The following is a 23,360-nucleotide window of genomic DNA, read 5'->3' as shown; positions in this document are numbered from 1 at the left end:
ATCCCTTTAGCTCCTTGGGTACTTTCTCTAGCTGTCTTTGCTTTTCTAATGAGGAAATAGGCCTATAAAGACTACAGAGCTGTTATTTTCTGCTTTAATCCAGTTGTTGAGGTTTCAAAGAGGTGCCTGCTTATATAAAATATGAACTGTGGCTGGTAAGATAGTTTAATGGGAAAGGTGCCTGCTCTCAACCCTGATGTCTGAGTTTGATCCCCACACGATGGAAGGAGAGAAGTGACTCCCACAAAATGTCTTCTGACCTTTAACTCCTGAGCTATGACATGTGTGCACTTAAATGCGCTCATGCACACACACACACACACACACACATATATATATATATATATACACCCATGCACTCATACCTGGTCTTGAAGTAAAGGGATACATTAAATGTTATATCCACTGGTTTTATTAGGTTTAAGGAACAGGAATACTTAACTATTTGAAGGAGATTAACATTTCAAAATAGTGCTGTTGCTTTAAACAGTTCCAGCTTGGTATTTGCCCAGTGATGAAATTTGGGTGTGAGTATTGTAGAGGAAACAAAATAATGTGAAAATACTACCTAATGTTTACATATAATATTGAAAATAATGTTGTTAATGTTTTGTTTAGTAATCCTAATTGTAATATGATTTCTTTCACTGTAGATGTCCACCTCGTACTTTCCTGCCAGCTCTCTGCAAAATTTTCCTTGATGAAAGTGCTCCAGACAATGTCTTAGAGGTGACAGCCCGTGCCATCACATACTACCTGGATGTTTCTGCAGAGTGCACCCGGAGGATAGTGGGGGTGGATGGAGCTGTAAAAGCACTTTGTAATCGCTTGGTGGTGGTTGAACTTAACAACAGGACCAGCAGAGATTTAGCTGAACAGTGTGTAAAGGTAAGTACAAATAAAAAGTACATCTTACTGAAAAAGTCAAAATCTCTCATCATTTTTCTTTGAGAGTGGTTGACAATAGTCTTAAGTGACAACCATTGTGGTATCAAAGGTTCCTTAAAGGTTGGGAAATGAAATCTGGATGACGGCTAAAGGTAGAGAGATATGCTTCCTGCTTTGCTTGGGGGGTTTTAGTTCTGGTCGTCACTAGCACTTGAGAGAAGTTATTCATGCTTTTACCCAGAGTTAATTGTGTATAAAAATAGTAACAAAGTTCACCATGACAAATACTAGTACCCAGTACAGGCAGAATTCTGAGCATTTTTAAGTCATCATGGTAGTTTTGTGCGTGATACCATTAATATTGTAGCTATTTTACAGATGCAAAAAATCAGTGCACTTGAGCAGGTAGTCGTGACAGCAGAGATTTGAAGATTAGGAGGTCTGGTTTTAGGACTGGTCGACTTAGTTATTTTATTATCGTCTCATGAATAATCTGTTTTAGTTGCCACCAAGATGGCTCAGCAGTTATGAGCGTTTGCTGTTCTTACAAAGGACCAGACTGGTTTCCAGCATCCACATTGGATGGCTAACAGCCACTGTAACCACAGCTCTAGGGAGGATCTAATTTCTCTGGTCTCCATGGGCACCTGCATTTGTGTGAGCATGTATACACAGAGATACGCACACACGCACACACACACACACACACACACACACACACACGCTCCTTGTAAGAATTACTGTAAATTTTGTGCATCTTTGAAAGTATCAACACCAATTACGTCGTTTATTAGGAATATTTAGCGCATACTTTTGGATTGTTTTATTTTGTATTTTTGAGTCAGGGTCTTGCTGTGTAGCCCAGACTGGCCTTGAATTCACCAACTGAGCTACATCTCAGTTCCCTATTTGAGGTTTTTGAGACAAGGTTTTGTTATGTAGGCAAATTGGCGTTGAACTCAAAAGATTTTTTTTTTTTTTTTTTTTTTTGGTTTTTCGAGTCAGGGTTTCTCTGTGTAGCCCTGGCTGTCCTGGAACTCACTCTGTAGACCAGGCTGGCCTCGAACTCAGAAATCCGTCTGCCTCTAAAGGCGTGCGCCACCACGCCTGGCTTTTGCCTGTTGTTTCTAGGTATTGAGAATGTAGGTGTGTGTGCTCACTATACCCAACTAAAAGTTTCTTTTTTTTCCCCCTTTTTGTTTATGATGAGCGTTATAGGCGAGTGCTTTGCCAGTTGAGTTATATTTCCAGCCTGTTTTCTAAAGTTGAGACCTACAGTTGAAAGGATGGTACAGTTAACATCTTCTGTTCACTCTGATTTGCCAGTTAACAGTTTTTCTTTTCCTCTACTTCCTTCTCTTCTTTAGTCCCTTCTCTCTGATCCCTTGAAGATTAGTTATGTTCATCACAGCTCATATATAAATATTTTAACACATATATCCTAAGAATGATAACATTCTGTCAAACTACAGTGTTACTATTCTTTGTAAATCAAGTGAGTCTGTTACATACAGTATGCAGTTGGTAGACTCTGGTTGCCAAACATGTTTTTTGTTGACTGAAAAAAGTACTCAGGATTAAATCTTATAATTGATATTATTTTTTCATTTTTTTTTTTCCCTAGACACTGTCCTTTTTAGAGAGTCCACGACAGTTATATTTTATGATGCTCTTTATTGTAGGTTTGGCTATGATTGATTTTATTTTATTTTTTTGATTGTCTGTTTTGAAACAGGGTCTCACTGTGTTAGCTCCCGCTGGTCTCACAATCACAGAGAGCTCCCTGCCTCTAATTTCCTTCTGAAAACTTTATTTATAAGGTGCTATGCTGCTGCTTTTGTTACATAATTCATATTTTATAGCATTGGAAGGTATATTTTGTAAACTATTATTGGTAGTTTGCTACTTCAGAAACAACGAATAATCCAAAGGACCACAAAAACAAAAACAAAAAATAACAACAACAACAACAAAAACCAACAACCAGAAAAAGGCCAGAGACCCTCGTTTGGTTATTGGTTCCAGTCCAGCCGCCAGCGCCTAGGAAGAATAGCCAAAGGTGTACTTCTCAAGCCCACTGAGGTCAGGGGTGGGGTTGTTCATGTCTCCTGAGAACAGCCAGGAACATCACCAGTGACATCACTTGTTTAGAGCGCTGAGCTTGGACCTTGATGAGGTTTGATACACTGACTTTCTGTTCTTTCTTTTCTTTTTTCCCCACGTGCTTAGTTAGCATTGTACTCTTTTGCAGCCAAGGATGGCTTTGAGTTCCAAATCCTCCTGCCTGAGTCCCTCAAGTGCTGGCATGGCAGACTTGCATCACCCTACCTGGTTTATATCAGTTATTTTTTATTGATTATAGGTTGCATTTATAATACATTCCCTATATTGGCCTAAATAAAAGTTGGCTTGATATAAAATTTAATTTCACATGTTTTACTGTTTGAATGTAGTCACTGAATTTGGAGCGTTTGTTATGTTTTCTGTGATTCTGATAGGTTCAGTTTAGCGTTGCTGTCCTCTACTAATCTTGTGTCTCTGTTGCAGGTGCTGGAACTGATCTGCACGCGTGAGTCAGGGGCAGTCTTTGAGGCTGGTGGTTTGAATTGTGTTCTCACCTTCATTCGTGACAGCGGACACCTCGTTCATAAAGATACATTACACTCTGCGATGGCTGTGGTATCGAGACTCTGTGGCAAAATGGAGCCTCAGGATTCCTCTTTAGAAATTTGTGTAGAGTCTCTATCTAGTTTATTAAAGCATGAAGATCATCAGGTCAGTAAAGTGCTGTTGTATACATTTAGTTTTCAAAAGGGGCTTTAAATGTTTCCTCTTTAGAATACATCGGATACATAATAATTTGAACTTTTCATTTTACTTATCTAATATTTCTACCCTGTAAGCCTTTGGGAGGGCAGTGGAATGTGTTATAATGCAGGCGTGGTGGTGCAGGACTTTAATCCTAAGCACTCAAAGCAGAGAGAGACAGGCACATCTCTGAATTCCAGGCTGGGCTAGGCTAGTCTACATACTAAGCTCAGGCCAGACAGGGTTACAGGCTAAGGCACAAAATAAAACATTTAATTATGAAAGTAATATATTTAAAATTTAAATGTTAGGGGAATACTATTTTTATAGCTGTGCTTGTATTCAGTCACAGTTTGTTAATTTAGTGCAATATTTACTGAAAATAATAAGCTAGATCTTACCAAAGTAAAATAACCTAGTATTTATATAACATTATTTGTAAGCTTTTGTGAATTACCATGTTAGAAAATAAAACTAGAATTTTCATGCCTTTTCTAGTGTAGATCTATCTCACCTCACATTCATAGATTATGTTGGCAAATTGCACATACTAAGTTAATCTTTCTGCGTTTCTACTACTTACATCCTTTATATGTCCTGCCTCTCAGCAGACACGGTAGCATTTTTAAACTGTTTAATAAATGAGGAAACAGCCTTTGACAGGTGTGTAACACTCTCAGATTATGGAGTTAGCAGTGTATGGCGCTGTCATTCAAGCCCCATAGGGCACGTACTATATCACTTTGCTCTGGCTGCCTTTCATTGGTGTGTACATTGAGATGACTTGATGCTAATCTCAGGAGGGAAGTTTTATTTACATTGTTGTACACTGTTAGGTTTCGGATGGAGCTCTGCGGTGTTTTGCATCACTAGCAGACCGGTTTACTCGTCGTGGGGTAGACCCAGCTCCATTGGCCAAGCATGGATTAACTGAGGAGCTGTTATCTCGAATGGCAGCGGCTGGTGGTACTGTATCAGGACCATCTTCAGCATGCAAACCAGGTCGCAGTACCACAGGAGCCCCCTCTGCTGCGGCAGATTCCAAATTGAGTAACCAGGTGTCGACAATTGTGAGTCTCCTCTCCACGCTTTGCAGAGGCTCTCCACTAGTAACGCACGTAAGGATGCTATTTGGATCTTTTGGTTTTTGACCTTTTGGAAAAAGTGTTTTTGATTAGTGGCAAATATATTAGGTGTTTTCTCCCATTCTCTTTTTAGGATCTTCTGAGGTCAGAGCTTCCAGATTCAATCGAAAGTGCATTACAGGGTGATGAAAGATGTGTGCTTGATACCATGCGTCTGGTTGACCTCCTCTTGGTGCTGTTATTTGAAGGACGAAAGGCTTTGCCTAAGTCTAGCGCTGGATCTACAGGCAGAATCCCAGGACTGCGGAGATTGGATAGTTCTGGGGAGCGCTCCCATCGGCAGCTTATAGACTGTATTCGAAGTAAAGATACTGATGCTCTCATAGATGCGATTGACACAGGAGGTCAGAACTTTTTCTGTTAAATATAACATTTATAGCCAGGTTGTACACACTTTTTGTCCCAGAGGCAGGCAGATCTCTGTGAGTTCAAGGACAGTCTGGTCTACAGACCAAGTTCTAGGACAGCTAGGGCTACACAGAGAAACCCTGTCTCAAAACAAAACAAAAGCAAAAAAAAAAAAAAAAAAGAAAAAAAAAACCCAAATAAGTAAACAAATAAAGAAAACCCATAAGATAAGGAAGTATAGATTATTCCTAGTTGATAGCCTTTGGGCAATATGCTAAGCAGTTGTGCTAAGCTGGCCATTAACTAGATATTCTCTCCTCATATAGTTGGATAATTATCAGCCTGATGCATGGTAATGCTTGAGTATGGGTTTGTTGACAGTCTGATGGAAAGGTTCTGGCCAGTTCTTTCTCTTCTCCTCTCTCTGTCTCTGTCTGTCTGTCTGTCTATAATGTACCTATTTAAATTGTTATTTTATGTGTGTTGGTGTTTGCCTGCATGTATGTATGTGCACTTTGCTTGTGTGACCCTTAGAGGTCAGAAGTTGGATCTCCTACAACGGGGGCTTCTAGGTGGCTGTGAGCCACTGTGTAGGTAGTGCTGGGAACTGATTGCTCTTTGGCAAGCACAGCAAGTTCTCTTAGCTTCCATGCTGCCTCTCCAGCGCCTATCCTGGAATTCCAATACAGACTTTAAGTACTAGGGTTAAGAAGGTGAAGGTGGATGAGAGCTTTTCAAAGGAGTGTCATTATTTTTTCCATTCTTATTCACTTTTATATTTAGTGTTTAAAATGATGATGTAATTCATCAATTATTTGATACCCCCTCATCTTCCCTCCAATTCTCAACAGTTTGACTTCGTAACTCTGGCTAGCCTAGAGCTTGAGAATGTATAGTAGACTTGTAGTAGGCATAAACTTGTAATACCTCTCTTGCCTCTGCCTCATGTCTGCTGGGGTAACAGGTGTGTGCCACCACGCCTAGACTAAAGTTTTTAATACTTTTTCTTAGATGACCTTAGCTTTGTTGATTATTTATAGTTGACCTCAATATGCAAAATACCTTATTTCTGTAGTTAATAAAATATTCATATCAATCTATCAATCTTTAAATTTGTTTAAACTTTAGAAAAGTTGAGTGTTATTGGCCTAAAAAATAAAAAGTTTTTTTTTTTTACCTTTCAGCCTTTGAAGTCAATTTTATGGATGATGTGGGTCAGACTCTATTAAACTGGGCCTCTGCATTTGGAACTCAGGAAATGGTAAGATGATAAAAGGTGGTGTTTAATTAAAGTGTTGAAATATTAATAGAGCAACTTTGTGACTCTTTATCATCTTGCAGGTAGAATTTCTTTGTGAGAGGGGTGCTGATGTTAATAGAGGCCAAAGGTCCTCATCATTGCACTATGCTGCATGTTTTGGAAGACCTCAAGTAGCAAAGGTAAAATTTGGATTAAAAAAAAAAAATCTTTAGTTACTTATCAGGTGTGTTTGTATGTGTATGCCATGGTGTTTGTGTGTGTGTGTTTACATGTGTATGCCATGGTGTGTGTGTGTGCATGTGTATACCATGGCATGTGTGTATGTGTGTGTATATGTGTGCCATGGCGCATGTGTGCACATGTGTGTGTCGTGTGTGTGTGTGTGTGTGTGCCATGGTGTGTATGTTTGCATATTTATGCCATGGCATGACAGGTCAGATGACAACTTGCAGGATCAGTTCTCATCATGTCAGTCTCAGGATTTGAACTCAGGTCACTAGATTTGGTGACAAGCACCTTTACCCCTTTAGCTATCTGAATAGCCCCATGCTTTTAACGCACTATTTTAACCACTACATGGTTCAGAAATTAGAATGGTAAAAGATTTCATTCAGGTAAGTGTACGCTTCATGCTGCCTGTATCTGTTCCTCCCATTTCTACTGTAACTGGTTTTAATTCGTTTTTAAAAATAGATTTAGTGTTTCTTAAACAAAAATGTATAGTATCTTCCACTTTTGAGATTCCTCTCTATAATTTGAGAAATTGAAATCATAAGCTGGAGAGATGGCTCAACAGGTAGAACACTTGGCTCCTTTTCCAGAGGAGCCAGGTTCAATTCCTAGCACTGGTACTGCTCACAACCTTCTGTCACTGTAATACAGGGGATCTGACAGTCTCTTAGGGCATCATATATAGGCATGGTGCACAGATACACACCCATATGTGTAAAATAATAATAAAACATTCAAAAACCTAGAGGTTAAATGAAAAGTGTTCCCGTCAGATATGTCCTATGGGACTTGACTCTGTTTATTTGAGATAATTTGCCGTAATAAAAGGTTACTCTACTCTGAAGTCAGTGCACCTGGATTCAAGTCTCAGCCCATGTTCACAAAGCCACTGGGTTTGTTTTGATGTCTTGTCTGTACAGTGGTTGCACTGCTGTCAGAATTGGGAGAACTAGAAAAAATATAGTGCATGCGGATCCCTGCATATCTCAGGTGTTGGAGCGATAGCCGCCATCTTGACCATGATAGAGATTCTGATCATGATCCTTGGGTGGCTTTTCTTTCTAACTAGAGAAAGGCAGTCTCTTGACATGTAGAGACTAGCAATTTGAAGTGGCTGATTTTTAGAGAGAGAGCCAGACCTTTGATGGTACTTCAGTAATAGTAAACAAAGCAGGTCTTTATTTTAGAGAGAATCCTCTCCCTGCAGTCCCATTCTGGGGATCAGACCTAGTGTAGAACATTTGGGGTCTACTCTGTTTCAGCTATTTTTAAGTTGTATCGGTTCCATCATCATAAAAGAAGGGTTTGAGCCATTATGATTAACTAGACTCACCATGAGGTTATAAAACATTTAACAGGACACAGAGGAAAGGGGCAAATCTTGATGCATTGTTTGGTCATGGAACTGGTAAGTGATGCTGTGTAGAACATGCTGGGACTGATTGCCTACCATAAACCAAGCAGTACTTCTGTTACATAAAAACCGGGAGGAGTTCGAAGAAGTGACAGAGTCAGATCTGAGTTATCTTAATTTAGGGATGGTAAATCACTAATGAAATTATGTATACTTTTTTGAGATATGAACATTTGCTTTTAAGGTGATAGGTACAAGGGGAGGTGGGTATTAATTAGTATCTGCCTTTTTGATGATTTTTTTTAATGTATTTTTTTTTTACTTTTATTTTTTATGTGTTTGTATGCTTTTGTGTATGTATGTGCACCACTTGTGTTCAGGAGCTGTTGTAGGTCAGAGGGGGTAGGATTTCCTGCAGTGAGAGTGACAGGTGGTTGTGAGCCACCGTGGCATTGTGGGCATCTCTGAGATCCATGCGATCCCAGGCCCTCTGAGAGCAGTAAGTGCTCCTGACTGCGCAGCCGTCTCTCCAGCTGCCAGAAGATCTTTAAATTGTAGAGTTGAATGATTGAAGAAATGTTGTATTTAAATGAAATGCTTTTCTTTATAAGACTCTGTTACGGCATGGTGCAAATCCGGATCTCAGAGATGAAGATGGGAAAACACCATTGGATAAAGCTCGAGAAAGAGGCCACAGTGAAGTAGTGGCAATTCTCCAGTCTCCAGGTTAGCTATGTGTTCTTTCCTTTTAGGCCATTTGGGTTTCCTGTGAATTTCTACAGACATCCTAACATTATATGAACGCATTGTCCTTAGAAAGCCAAATAATTTTATATATTATAGAGTGTGTGTGTGTGTGTGTGTGTGTGTGTGTGTGTGTGAGAGAGAGAGAGAGAGAGAGAGAGCGAGCGAGTACTACAGAAAAGTCAGCTCTTCCAGAAGAGACATGTTTGTAAACACTGAATCTTCTCTCTGGCCCCGTTTCTGTTTCTGAGACTGGATGTATAAATCAGAATGAAAAAAAATTCTAAATTTAAGGGGTTGTCATATAACAAATAATTTTAGAAGCTCTGTAAATAGAATAATTTGAATATTATTTTTAAGTTTTCAGTGTAGGTAGGGCTTTTTTGTTGTGTTCAAAATTGGACCCTGTTCTAGGTAATTTAGTTTGAAGTGAATATAAATATTTTTCCTTGAAGAAAATTGCATTTCAAAAAGTGTTCTTTAAAATAATATTTTGTAGGTGATTGGATGTGTCCAGTTAATAAAGGGGATGACAAAAAAAAGAAAGATACAAACAAAGATGAAGAGGAATGTAACGAACCCAGAGGGGATCCAGAAATGGCACCGATGTACCTGAAGAGGTTACTGCCCGTGTTTGCACAGACATTTCAGCACACGATGTTGCCTTCAATAAGGTAGCTCTTCACACTGCACCTAAGCAATACTGATAAGTGATTACACCCGCTTTTCAGAAGGATCTGGGATTTGTTTTAATATCTGAAAACATGATATAAATTAGGCTGGAAATATGAACATCATCTCTTCTGGTTTATTTTATTTTGTATTTTGTACTATGTAGCCCTGACTGACCTGAAACTCACTGTGTAGACCAGGCTAGCAATTCACAGAGATCTGTCTGCCTGCCTCTTACTCCAAGAACTGGCCTTAAAAGCTGTGCACCACCACACCTGGCTTCTGGTTTAAGAGAAAATGTTTGAAAGTTAATAGTCCTGAAATCTAGTATCCCCAAACAACCATGTGTCATGTTGGTTTGATTAAGTCAGGGCTATATCACTCATAACTGTTGTTGACCCTTTAACCTGCAAATTTCATTTTTCTTAATTATTAAATAATATTCCACGGTATATATTCACCACATTTTCATTATCCATTCTCCAGTTGATGGAAATCTATGCTGTTTCCATTTCTTGGTTACTATAAATAGAACAGCAGTTGAGCAAATCACTCTAGAGTATGATATAGAATCCTTTGGGTATCTGCCCAGGTGTGGGACAGTGGGATCATAGATAGATCTGTTTCTAGCTTTTTGAGGAATTGCCACACTGATTTCCACAGTGGCTATACTTAGTTTTATTTCTACCAACACTGAGTAATTGTTTCCCTTTTCACACATCCACATAGGCATTTGTTTTCCTATCTTTCGTGAACTCTCTAAACATATCCATGCTCCAATTTTTTTTTTTGTTTGTTTGTTTGTTTTGAGACAGGGTTTCTCTGTATAGCCCTGGCTGTCCTGGAACTCACTCTGTAGACCAGACTGGCCTTGAACTCAGAAATCCACCTGCCTCTGTCTCCCTAGTGCTGGGATTAAAGGCGTGCGCCACCAACACCTGGCCATGCTCCAATTTTTGAGTTCTTTTTTTCATGGTTAGGTGTTTTTTCCTCTGTATATTCTAGGTACTAGCCCTGTCAGACGTATACAGCAACTGTCTCATCAGTACCTTGATGTCCTTTGCTGTACAGAAGCCTTTTAGCTTCATGGTGTCCCAGGCTAGCAATCATCATGCCTGTAACTGTGTATTAGAACTATAGGTCTGAGCCACCACACTTGGGTTTCTGGCCTTTTAAAAATCAGTTTTCAAGTGTGGATGCTGAACGCATATGCATTCAGTCTGTATAAAAGTGTTTAAGTGCTTAGATGGATTAGTCTCTTCTGTGTATTAAAGGAAAAAACTTGCTTTCCCTAAATGATGCTATTTTTAATGTAATAGAAAAATACTTTTAAGAGAACTTAATTTATAAAGTAGTGTTAATTAGGAAGTTTGTATCACATTTATATGTATGTATAAAAATATGCTGATAAAGGAAAGTGAATTCAAATGGATTTGTTATTTCTATTTTCTTAAACATTCTTCAATAACAAAACCTACTTCATGTGGTTTGCTGTATGGTTTAAAGAGTTGTAATGTTTCAAAATATGAGGCAGAAAGAATTCCTGCCTCATAATGGGTCCAAGTGTGTATGTGTGAGAGAGAGACAGGCACAGAGCCAGAGAACAGGAGACTAATTTTTACACTGTTCTTAATTCATTATCTAAAACTACTGTACTCAGTAATTTTTCAAAAATGTAGCAGTCTTTGACTAATCCCAATAAAATTGTCTGACCTCTGTCCACTCACTTTTTTTTTTTTTTTTTTTTTGTAATTCAGCTTGTAATAATTTAGATTTCTTTTCAGAAAATGGGATGTTAAGAATTCAGCTAGACAGGGTTAGAATGACCAGGGATGTAACTCTGTTAGAGCACGTGTTCCTAGTGCACACACACACATATACTAATGTATGTAATATAAACGTACATTATATAACATTATATATACCTGTGTGTGTGTGACTTTAATCCCAGCACTTCGGAGGCAGAAGCAGGTAGATCTATGACTTTGAGACCAGCATATTTTCTATAGATTGAGTTTCAGGGCAGCCAGAGCTACATAGAGAAACCCTGTCTTCAAAAACCAAAAAAGAAATCCCCAACCAATCAACAAAAACAAACAAACAAAACTGATGGGTGGTGGCGGTCCTGGTGCAGGGAGAGTCAGTGAGGGAGACACTGGGATGGCAGGAGTATATTGCCACTGGATCCTTCTGTCTGGTCACCTCAAGGGTAACTGTACTATAGCTTGGTGCCTAGAGTATTGTTAGGTCCTCAGGATAGAATTAAATGGATTGCAGTGAGTCGTATAACTTTTTTTTGGTAATTTTATGTATTTTAAAAGAACAGGCCATTTGTAAAATGGAACTTGATTGTGTGGCTTTGGGTGCCTACTGTGTTCCCAGTGACAGTAATGAAGGATGGGAGTTAACAAAGCATTTGTAACTGGGAGATTAGTATCTTGTGTCTTTGTTTATTTGAGAAATAGCTACAATGAGTGTGGAGTTTTCAAATTGCCGAAGAGCGAAAGTAACTAAAAAAATATTTGACTAGAGCTTTGTATTTTGAGTTATAGGAAATTTTCGGTTAGTAATAACTCATACCAGTTCTCTTTGCTTTTTTACTCCTTTTTAAAAAATTAACATGCTGTTTCAGCAGCCAGGCTGGTTAAATGATACATAAAACAGCATTTAACAAGATTATTCAGGACAATTAGTTTTGATTAACAACGTATTAATATGAAGTAAGCCAACTAAAAAGTAAGCATAAACTGTTGTCATAGCATGGAGTTTTAATTTTTTGCTATTCTCAAGTATATCCTCTTTATTAGCACTTATAGAATTGTTGGAAAAACGTTTTTACTAATGCATAGCCAAATATCTAATTTGAGCTTTTTGTTACATAAAATTCTTTTTTCCCTTCTTAAGGAAAGCCAGTCTTGCTTTAATCCGAAAAATGATTCATTTTTGCTCTGAAGCACTGTTAAAAGAAGTTTGTGATTCTGACGTTGGTCACAATTTGCCCACAACACTAGTGGAAATCACTGCAACTGTCCTTGATCAAGAGGTTGGTTTCTCATCTTCCTTTGTCGCGTCATCCATAAGTAAAAGCATTGCGCTGACATTCAGATGGCCGCTGTGTTGAGCGCTCTTTCCCGTGACTTCCTTGCTCTCATCTGCTCCCCCTTTCCCTCCCCAGGATGACGATGATGGCCACTTGCTGGCTTTGCAGATCATAAGGGATCTAGTGGATAAAGGTGGTGATATTTTTTTGGATCAGCTCGCCAGACTTGGTGTAATTAGCAAAGTGTCAGCTTTGGCAGGCCCTTCTTCTGATGATGAGAATGAAGAGGAATCAAAACCAGAAAAGGTGAGTGGTCCTGGTTGTTATATTGAGAACAGGGTTTGTTTTGTTTTAAAGGAAACGTGTGTGTGTGTGTGTGTGTGTGTGTGTGTGTGTGTATGCATACATACACACATACATACATATACACACATATATTTTAAAGGTTTATTTATTTATTTTGTGTATATGAGTACACTGTAGCTGTACAGATGGTGGTGAGCCTTCATGTGGTTGTTGGGAATTGAACTTTTTAGGACCTCTGCTCGCTCCAGTTGGCCCCACTCATTCTGGTCTCAACTCCACTCACTCAGTCCCTGCTTGCTCTGGCCCAAGATTATTTATTATTATACATAAGTACACTGTAGGTGACTTTAAATGCACCAGAAGAGGGCATCAGATCTCATTATGGGTGGTTGATGGGAATGGAACTCAGGACTCTGGAAGAGCAGTCAGTGCTCTTAACTGCTGAGCCATCTCTCCAGTCCCTGCTTTATCACTTTTTATAGGTACTTATGTGTGTGTAGATTTTTTTGGAGACAAGATCCCATCTAGCCGCTAATTCTCTTTTGTTGAGGGTGAACCTGAGCCCAGCCTCCCAAGTACTGAAATTTACAGGCACAGCCACCACAGCCAGCCTGTGTATGTTCATTCAAAAATGTTTGGAGATCAAAGTATACACGGTATATAAAGTATATACTGTTTAAACCTAGATACTCTATCAAAACACCCCAGCACAACCTCTTACGTTGTGTCAAATATGAACGATATTTGGAGGTTGAACCCCAGAACTGTCAAAAACAATCATTACCTACAACTAATATTTAATAGGAAGACAGTGTTCAAAGTTTCTTGTCCTTAATAGCAGTGTCTCCATTATACCCCACCGTGTTTCTGACCTGGAATTCAGGCATGCATACTGTTTACAAAAAGATGTCAGGGCCTTGGTTCAGATTGTTGGGACCAGTTCTTGAATGAAAGACCTGTAGATGGGGTGGAAGGTGCAGAACTTAGGCGTAGGATGTATTAGGCCCTGACTGAGTTCAGTCCACAGCACCCTACCACAAAGGAAAGAAAGAGGAAAAAAAAGTCATCTCAAGGATTAGATGGTACTTTTTTTGGTTACAAACTAGAATTAATGCACTGTAAATTCTCTATCAACTATAATCCATATCTTGCAATTAAAAAAAAGATGTTAATACTATGTTGTTACTCTGCTCCCTCAGTCCCTGCTTGCTCTGGCCCAAAGATTTATTCATTATTATATACAAGTACATTGTAGCTGTCTTCAGACACACCAGAAAAGGGCATCAGATCTCATTACAGATGGCTGTGAGCCTCCATGTGGTTTCTGGGATTTGAACTCAGGACCTCTGGAAGAGCAGTTCTCTTAACCGCTGAGCCATCTTTCTAGCTTTCAACCCTTGGTTTCTTGACAGACATCTCAAAATGTAATTCAGGCTGGATTTTAACTTCCTGTGTAGGCTGTTCTTAAACTTATGATCTTCCTGCTTCTGTATCCTAAGGGTGGGATTATGGGCACATGTCATATCTGACATATTATCAACTCTACTTTTTAATATTTAACTATTATGTGTATATGGTATGCTCAGAGGATACCTTTCAGAAATTTGTTCTCTCCTACCACCATGTGGGTTCCAGAGGTTCTCGGGTTGTCAGACTTAGCAACAGGAACCCTCAAGTGATGAACCGTTTCACCAGCTCTATTCTCATTCTCCAAATGTCAGTAAAAATTGTAGCTTCTAGGCTAAAGTAAAATGTCCTTATAGATTAATTTTATTTCAGTTCTTAAAAATCATTTTCTAAGCCAGAAGTATAAGGTCATCTTTGGATCCCTACCCTTTGAGGTACATGATACCCAGTCTTGGCTGCGTGAGACCCTTTGTCAAAAACAGTTTATTTGATTTACCTGATTAGGAACTGGTGTTTGGAATCTTATTCATATATTTATTTTTCTCATGTATGTATGTATGTATGTATGTATGTATGTATGTATTCGTTCATTTTGCATCCTAGTCACTGTCCCCTTCTTTTCACACAGTTCCTCTCCCCATTCCACCCCTCTCCTTCTCCTGAGAGGGTGGAAGCCTCCCCTGGATATTCTCCCACCCTGGCACATCAGGTTTCTGCAGGGCTAAGCGCATCCTTTCCCATTGAGGCAGACAACACAGCCCTGTCAGGCGAATGGGATCCACAGACAGGCAACAGCTTTAGGGACAACTTCGGCTCTAGCCGTTGGGGAGCCCACTTGAAGACTGAGTTGCACATCTGCTACATATGTGTTCAGGACCTAGGTCCAGCCTGTGTTTGCTCTTTGGTTGGTGGTTCAGTCTCTGAGAGCCCCTAAGACTTTCATTTCTTTTTAATATATAACTGGCACATAATTACATTGTTGGATACAGCATAACATGATTAGTATATTCAACGTGTGATGATCAGATCAGGGTGATATACGTTTTTACTTCAAACGCTGGATTTTTGTGTATATTGAGATTCTTCAAGACTCCTAATTCTAATAAATTGTTGTAGATTTGGTCACCCTGCTGTGCTGTAGAAAATTAGAACTTTCTATATGTTGTACCTATTACCCAACTTCATTGTGTTTCCAGTCCCCCTCCCCCCTTTCTGTCTTAGAGGCCATTTTCTTCTTCTCTTCCCAAATACTATTTTAATTTTCACAGAAGTGAGAGCTCATGGCAGTCACGATTTTCTGTGTCAGATTTATTTCCCTTAACACACTCTGTGCTCTTGTGTTATGCATGGTGTTGCAGTAACAGGATTTCATTCTGTTTATTTAAATAGCTGAGTAATATACCAGTGTGTATAATCTGCATATGATATAATTTACATAGTTATTATCTTAAGATATTATTTAAAATTTAGTTAATAGGTAATTAGTTTATTATAATATGCATTGAACTTCAAGCAACTAATATATTTTAGATGTCTTAATTATAAGCCTGGTTCATATTCATGTTTTTTAAATGCTTGTGAATATTTGAATTGAAATTATTGCAAATATTTCATGGAATCATTCTACATATTTAGGAAGACGAACCACAGGAAGATGCTAAGGAATTGCAGCAAGGTAAACCGTATCATTGGAGAGACTGGTCAATAATTAGAGGAAGGGACTGCTTATATATTTGGAGTGATGCTGCAGCTTTGGAATTATCTAATGGCAGTAATGGATGGTTCAGATTTATCTTGGATGGAAAACTTGCTACCATGTATTCAAGTGGTAGTCCTGAAGGTGGATCGGATAGTTCAGGTAAAACTCTAATTAAAAGTATTTTCTTAGCTTATGCAATGTGGTTTTATGGCTCATAGTTTTGCCACTGTTGTTGATATTCTTTTTCTTTTTTCTTTTTTTTAAGTAGAGAAAATCACTTGTACTTGTACTGTAGCATGGCATGGTGATATATATCTGTAATCCCAGCATATGGGAATTAGAGACAAGATGATTAGGCATTCAGTATTATCCTCAGCTGTATGGTGAGTTAGAGGACAGCCTGGACTATCTAAAACCCTACTTCCAAAAAATTAAAAGATGTATTAAGAAAATACTTCTTTTCCTTGTTATGTGCCAAGGAACACTGCTGTAGGTTCTTTTAATCTCATCATTTCTTTTGTTATGAAATGGTTAATTGCATGTGTTATGTAGATGTCTCGTTACATCTTTTCTCAGAAGCCTCATTTGTAGTTACCAAGAAAAAAACATGTCTGGAGAGTTGGTTTAAGCCTGAGCTAGGTTAAAAACTCAGAAGGTGCTGGAGAACAAAACTCTTCATACTGACTTTCTAGACGTTACATTTCAGTAAGCCGGTAGATTTGAAACAGCAGATTTTTTTAAAGCAAGTATTTTGTCTTTATAGAAAGCAGAAGTGAATTCTTAGAGAAGTTACAAAGAGCCCGAGGCCAAGTAAAGCCATCTACTTCAAGTCAACCTATACTGTCAGCACCGGGACCCACGAAACTGACCGTAGGGAACTGGTCATTAACATGCTTGAAAGAAGGAGAAATTGCTATTCATAACTCAGATGGTCAGCAAGCTACAATACTGAAAGAAGATTTGCCTGGTTTTGTATTTGAATCTAATAGAGGAACTAAACATTCGTTTACTGCAGAAACCTCTCTGGGTAAGTGTGAGGCTGAGGGCTCTGCAGGTGAGATACTGTAGTATAAGAGAGTGCACTCTGTGAAGTAAGTGCTTTGACTCTTTGTGCTGTCCCCTCCCTCTCAGGTTCAGAGTTTGTGACTGGCTGGACTGGCAAAAGAGGCAGAAAACTCAAATCCAAGTTGGAGAAAACAAAGCAAAAGGTACAGCTGTACAGTTTTCTGTCCCCCTTTTATGCTGATTGGTAACTCACAGTGACAGCTGATGAGCATTGAAAAGGCTCAACACAATCTCAGCTTCCCTAAGAGAACATTTTTAGTTATGCCTTTTCTCTTTGTTAATTTTACCCAACATTGTGTTTAGCTTAAAATCCATGAAAATTGGAATTAGTGAGAAAAATAGTGAAACTTGAGTTTCATTTTTGGTTTTCCTGCCAGGGAGATGACTCAGTGGGTAAGGGTGTTTGCTGTCAACCCTGACAGCCTCAGTTGGTCCAGGAAACTCAACACTGGAAGAAAACGTACTGTCAGTTATCTCCATGGTACACACGTGCATACTCACAGTACATAATAAACTAAAGATGATCATGTCGCTTCATAAGCCCAACTCAGTACTTCAGAGTGGTGCAGCTTAACTGCTTGGTTCTTGATTTAGATCATTGTAATGCTTGTTTTGATGGCTGACTTAGCTGAACTTAGGATGCTAGAGACCAGGAGCCTAGGAGTATAGTGTAGAGCGTCTGCCCAACCTGGCTCCTGGCATATCCACACAAATCAAGCCCAAACCTAAGCACTTAGAGACCAGAGTATTAACTTTAAAGTTTTATTTATCAGATGTACATTGTTCTTTGAAAGCATGGCTAGTTGTTAAGGCTGGTGGCATGGGCTTATAACCTAGCCACTCAGGAGACTGAAACAGGAAGATTGTAACAAAGTCAAGCTTGCCTGGGCTACAGAGTGAGTTCAAGGCTAGCCTGAGTAACTTAGTGAGATCCATCTCAAGAAGTAAAGAGAGGAGTGGGGATGATAGTTCAGTTGAAGAGTGCTTGGATTTACACCCTCCCCCCACCCCCAGTACCAAAAAACCCAAGTAAGTAAAATAGGCCAGTATAAGGCTGCTGTTATTTTACCAGTTGCCCTTAAATTTGGCATATTGGAAAGGGAAATTAAAATATCAGAATGAACATTTTTTGGTGACAAGTAGGTGTATCTTATCTATAATGGTTATACAAAATAGTTTTTGCTTCTTTAGACATAGGGTTTCACTATGTAGGTGGCTTGGAACACACTATTAGACTGGACTCAACTCTCAGAGATCTGCCTGCCTCTGCTTTCCTGTGTGCTAAGGTTAAAAGCTGCCTATCCCAGGAAATACTCTAAAAAATACAGTGTATGTGGCTGCTTGAGATTAGGGAAAAGATAAAATAGTGAGTTTTAGTTGAAGCAAAAAACCCCATATTTTTTAAAAATAAAAGTAGTAGTGGTAAGGCATGCTGACTGTGCCTTTGAGTTGAGGCAGGTTGATTGTGAGTTCTAGGCCAGCTATAGCGAAAGTTTGAGGCCAGCCTAGGCCATCTGTATCACAAGATACTCATTCTGTTTCTGTTGGAAATATTCTGGGTTATCCTGAAGATGTGTCCTGATTGTAGAGTTCTTCTAAGAATTTATCTCTGTTTTTAAAGATCAGTCTAGAGCCATTAAGATGTTTCAGTGAGTAAAGGACCCAGATTTAGTCCTTATCCTCTGTAGCTACGTGATTATCATCATTATTATTATTTAATTATTATTGTTTTGCCTTTGTGTGCTTCTTTTGAAAAAGCATAAGGTTAGATATTACATTCAACTCAATATATATTGAAATATTTCAGACAGAAATATCTTACTCACTGGAAGTTCTGTCATATACTTTTAATCCCAGTACTTGGGAGGTAGAAGAGGGAAGAGTTCTGAGTTTAAAGCCAGCCTCCTCTATGTAAGAGTTCCACGACAGCCTTTTTAGGGGAGGGTTGGTGTTCATTTGTATTTCTAATTAGTTAACTGTGAATAAGCTCCTTTTTTTTTTTTTTTTTAAAAAAGAAAGGACACTCTAGGACATTCTAAAGAGTTATTTTAGTAAACATTTAAAATCTACTAGAGTGTCTTTCTAGCACTTAGAATGTGTAAGTGAGAATAACAATGGTGTGGAAGCTGACACGGGACAAAATGGTCCTTTTTTGTTAAGTTGTGTGGAGGTGAGGGTTGACCTTGACATTCGTGTTAGGCAGACTTCTGACTGTCCCCACAGCCTCACAGTCTCATTTCTTGACAGTCCGAGCAAGTGCCTGGGAGGAGGGGGGCGGAGAATGAGCTCAGGAGTGGTTAAGCTGCTAATCGTCGTGACATTTATAATTACTTTGCTTACTTCGTTAGGTACGAACTATGGCTCGAGACTTGTATGACGACCACTTTAAAGCTGTTGAAAGCATGCCTCGTGGGGTGGTGGTGACACTCAGAAATATAGCAACTCAGCTGGAGTCATCTTGGGAACTCCATACGAATAGACAAGTATGTCAAGCTCTTTTGTTTTCAGATTTTTTAAAAGCTGTGTTTGTGTGTTTTGCCTACATGTATATGTCTGTGCACTGCACGTGTGTTTGGTGCCCACAGCGGTCAGAAGGCATCATTACTCAGAAGCCCTAGATGTGCCGATACAGATAGCTGTTTCTGTGAACCACCACGTGGGTACTGGGAGCTGCACCTGGAGCTTCGGCAAGAGCAGTGGGTCCTATCCTATGACCCGCCCAGTCTCTCCAGCCCCTGCTTTTTATTTTATTTTATTTTAACTGCAATTTTCTTGCTGAATTTCTCTTATTTTACTGGCTTTCTTTTCTACATTCAAGGTTGATTTTCTTACTTCATTCATCTGCTTTTATGTTTCTTGCGTGTTGTCCCTGGTCATCTTACTAGTTTGTATCTTTGAACTCAATTGTTGAAGATTTATGGTCTTTTGACTTAGGATTCATGGTCACCTCACATTTTGCTTTTTTGTACCTTTTTTTTTTTTTTTTAAAGATTTATTTATTTCATATAAGTGAAGACACTGTCGATGTCTTCACACACACCAGAAGAGTGCATTGGATCCCCATTACAGATGGTTGTGAGACACCATGTGGTTGCTGGGATTTGAACTCAGGACCTCTGGAAGAGCTCTTAACCACTGAGCCATCTCTCCAGGCCCCGCTTTTTATTTTTTTGAGGCAAGTTTTTGCTTTGTAGCGCTGGCTAGCCAGGCTGGCTGCAAACTTTAGGAAATCCTCTGACCAAGGGCTCCCACATGCAGAGATTACTGGTAATTGCCACTGTGTCTGACTTACCTGCATGGCTCATAATGGTCTTGAACTCATGATCTTCTTATCTCATCCTCCCAAGTGCTTGGGTTTCTAGGTTTGTATGTTTCATCTCAATCTCTTGGTTTTGAGGTGAATAATGACTTTTCAGTTTGCGTTGTATCCTCTTCTTGCCCTGCTCCTTACCTTGTAACTTTTATGTTGAGTAGTGAGTAAGAGCCAGGAAGCTTACACTCCACAAACAGGTCTTTCTCACACCTAAGTTTAGTGTGGTTGTGTGAGGCAGGAAGAGTTTTTATGTTTATGGTGTTTAAAAGATATTTTTGTTTTATGTGTATGAGTGTCTACCTTCGTGTGTGTAGATTCCAGCAGAGGTCAGAAGTGGCCATAGGGTTTCCTGGAATTGGAGTTAGGGATGGTTGTGAGCCACCATGTACATGCTGGGAAGTGAACCCAGGTTCTCTGCAAGAACAATAGGTGCTCTAAACCAGAGCCATCTCTCTAGACCACAAGTTTTATGTTTTAAAAAAGGGGCTTTCATGATACATGACAGTTATATGAAGATCAGATGTTAGCTTTGTTGAATTCGTTTTATTGTACATACGATGCTTATTCATCTTCATATTTTCTGTGAGTGCTTAGCAGTATTGTAATAAGCAAGGCTTAATAGAAGTGCTATATATATATATATATATATATATATATATATATATATAGTACAGCAGGACTACACAGAAATTATGTAACTTAATGTAACCTAAAATAGTAGGGCTGGAGAGATAGCTCAGTGGTTAAAAGTATACATTGCTTTTGTAGAAGACCTCAGTTTGGTTCTTAGCATACAAATTGGGTGGCTCACAACCACCTGTAATTTTAGATATTGAGAGATTTGATGCTCTGGGTCTCTATAGGCCGAAGCATACAGTGTTTCCCCTATTCTCCACATAATTAAAATACTTTTTAAAAAACCCTCTAAAATATTTACCGCATGTTTTTTACAAACAAATATTGCTGACCTATTCAAAATAATTTGCTTCAGTAATAGGAGCTTTTAATCTAGTGTTATATTATTCAATTTCCATGGCTTGGTTGTTATATGTCATTTTCTTTTTTTTTTTTTTTTCTTTTTTTTTTTGGTTTTTCGAGACAGGGTTTCTCTGTGTAGTCCTGGCTGTCCTGGAACTCACTCTGTAGACCAGGCTGGCCTCGAACTCAGAAATCCGCCTGCCTCTGCCTCCCAAGTGCTGGGATTAAAGGCGTGCGCCACCACGCCCGGCCCTATATGTCATTTTCTTAAGGACTGTGTAGTTTTACATTGTTTTTATTTTTTCTTTTAGTGTATCGAAGGTGAAAACACTTGGCGAGACTTAATGAAGACAGCCTTAGAAAACCTAATTGTCCTTCTGAAGGATGAGAACACGATTTCACCGTATGAAATGTGTAGTAGTGGTTTAGTCCAAGCACTTCTTACTGTTCTCAACAATGTAAGTGTATTTAGGACTACAAAGCAAAAACAGAATCAAGTCCCAAAGGTGATTGTAAGTGTTTATTCATGCAACATTTTAATACTAAGTAAATTTAATATTTCTAATTACTTTTTTATCCTAAGATTGAACATTTAGTTCTCTAATTTCCTCAGAGGTTACATAAAATATAGAGTACCTTAGTTCTTAAATCATACTCATAAAACTACTTTGTAAGACAGTGTTAGAAAATATAATGTAACTATTTATTAATAATCATATATTTCTTTTACACTTGATCTACTGTAAATATGTTTTTTAAAAATATCTTCCCTTATTTCAGTAAAGAAAAACTTTATCTTTATTTATTTTTTTTATTTTTATTTTTTGGTTTTTCAAGACAGGGTTTCTCTGGGTAGCCCTGGCTGTCCTGGAACTCACTCTGTAGACCAGGCTGGCCTCGAACTCAGAAATTCACCTGCCTCTGCCTCCCGAGTGCTGGGATTAAAGGCGTGTGCCACCACACCCGGCTAGAAAAACTTCTTATGTCAGTTCTACTTGCAATTTTGATTTCTTTTTTTAACTTGAAATTTTAAAATTATTTTATGTGTATGGGTTTTTGCCTGCATGTGTGAGTACCACATGTATGCAGTGCCCATGCAGGCCACAAGAGAGCATTGGATCCCCTGAAACTGGAGTTACAGGCCGATGTGAGCAGGGTTGTTGGTGCTGGGAATAGAATCTAGGTTCTGGAAGAACGTCAGTCTCCAGCCCCTTTACCAAAATTCATTCTTTCTTTTGTTTTTTTAAGACAGAATTTCTCTGTGTATTGCTGGCTGTCCTGAAACTCACGCTGTAAGCCAGGCTGGCCTGGACCTGAGAGATGTACTTGCCTCTCCCTCCAAAATGCTAGGATAATGACTTGTGCCACCACCACCAGGACCTCACTTTAATTTTTAATTCTTAGATTTGTATTTGTTGATAAAGTTTGAATTTTCTGAAAATCTTTAACTTCAATGGGTCTTACATTCCTGGTTTGCCAGTTGTATTATTTTCTATTTACTGAAATTATAATAATAATTGATAATATATCATTTATTAATATCTATTAAACCATGGTTTTTATTTCTTTCACTTAAACTCATTAAACTAGTACAGTAAAAATGGAAATGAATTGATTCTCGTTTAGTTGAAGTCACTGGCCTTCTTTGGGAAACACTGGTATAAGCTTGCACAGTTAACGTTAGTGAAGAGAAACACGTGCATGTCGGCCCGCCTCCTCAGCGCACAGGACGCTTTGTGCCTTTTTAATTTAAAGATCGAATGATTAATGAGTTTACTGAGACTGTCTTGATAATTTTATTTATTTATTTATTTTTTTTAATTTATTTTTTTATTAGGTATTTTCCTCGTTTATGATAATTTTATAATGCTCATGTTTCTATAAGCATCTACTAATTGACAGTAAAATCAATAAATACGCTTTGACCTGCTTTTTGTTTTTCTTTAGAGTATAGATTTGGATATGAAGCAAGATTGTAGTCAACTGGTAGAAAGAATAAATGTCTTCAAAACAGCCTTTAGTGAAAGTGAAGATGATGAGAGGTAAAGAGACAGGAATGTGCAGCCATCCGGCATGCTGTCACCTTGTCACGTGCTTGTTA

At 38.7% G+C, this 23,360-nt stretch overlaps 1 protein-coding gene across 8 annotated transcripts in view; it reads left to right on the top strand.

The window, feature by feature from the left end:
* Window positions 1–23,360, top strand: part of Hectd1 (HECT domain E3 ubiquitin protein ligase 1) — an 88,023-nt gene that overhangs the window by 21,323 nt on the left and 43,340 nt on the right. For all 8 annotated transcript variants that reach the window (XM_085830362.1, XM_085830358.1, XM_085830361.1 and 5 more), the window contains exons 3-18: window positions 654–888; window positions 3,436–3,663; window positions 4,533–4,814; window positions 4,915–5,185; window positions 6,374–6,450; window positions 6,531–6,629; window positions 8,647–8,761; window positions 9,279–9,453; window positions 12,356–12,494; window positions 12,627–12,797; window positions 15,840–16,062; window positions 16,667–16,930; window positions 17,035–17,111; window positions 19,317–19,451; window positions 21,571–21,717; window positions 23,207–23,301. In XM_085830362.1, coding sequence (XP_085686488.1) covers window positions 654–888; window positions 3,436–3,663; window positions 4,533–4,814; window positions 4,915–5,185; window positions 6,374–6,450; window positions 6,531–6,629; window positions 8,647–8,761; window positions 9,279–9,453; window positions 12,356–12,494; window positions 12,627–12,797; window positions 15,840–16,062; window positions 16,667–16,930; window positions 17,035–17,111; window positions 19,317–19,451; window positions 21,571–21,717; window positions 23,207–23,301 — 2,733 coding nt within the window. The remainder of the gene's footprint in view (window positions 1–653; window positions 889–3,435; window positions 3,664–4,532; window positions 4,815–4,914; window positions 5,186–6,373; window positions 6,451–6,530; window positions 6,630–8,646; window positions 8,762–9,278; window positions 9,454–12,355; window positions 12,495–12,626; window positions 12,798–15,839; window positions 16,063–16,666; window positions 16,931–17,034; window positions 17,112–19,316; window positions 19,452–21,570; window positions 21,718–23,206; window positions 23,302–23,360) is intronic.

This window comes from Mus caroli, unplaced genomic scaffold, assembly GCF_978045245.1.
Source record: "Mus caroli unplaced genomic scaffold, Mus_caroli_1 scaffold_14, whole genome shotgun sequence".
In the NCBI taxonomy this organism is placed as follows: Eukaryota; Metazoa; Chordata; class Mammalia; order Rodentia; family Muridae; genus Mus; species Mus caroli.
This window is presented reverse-complemented; position numbering and strand designations above follow the sequence as displayed.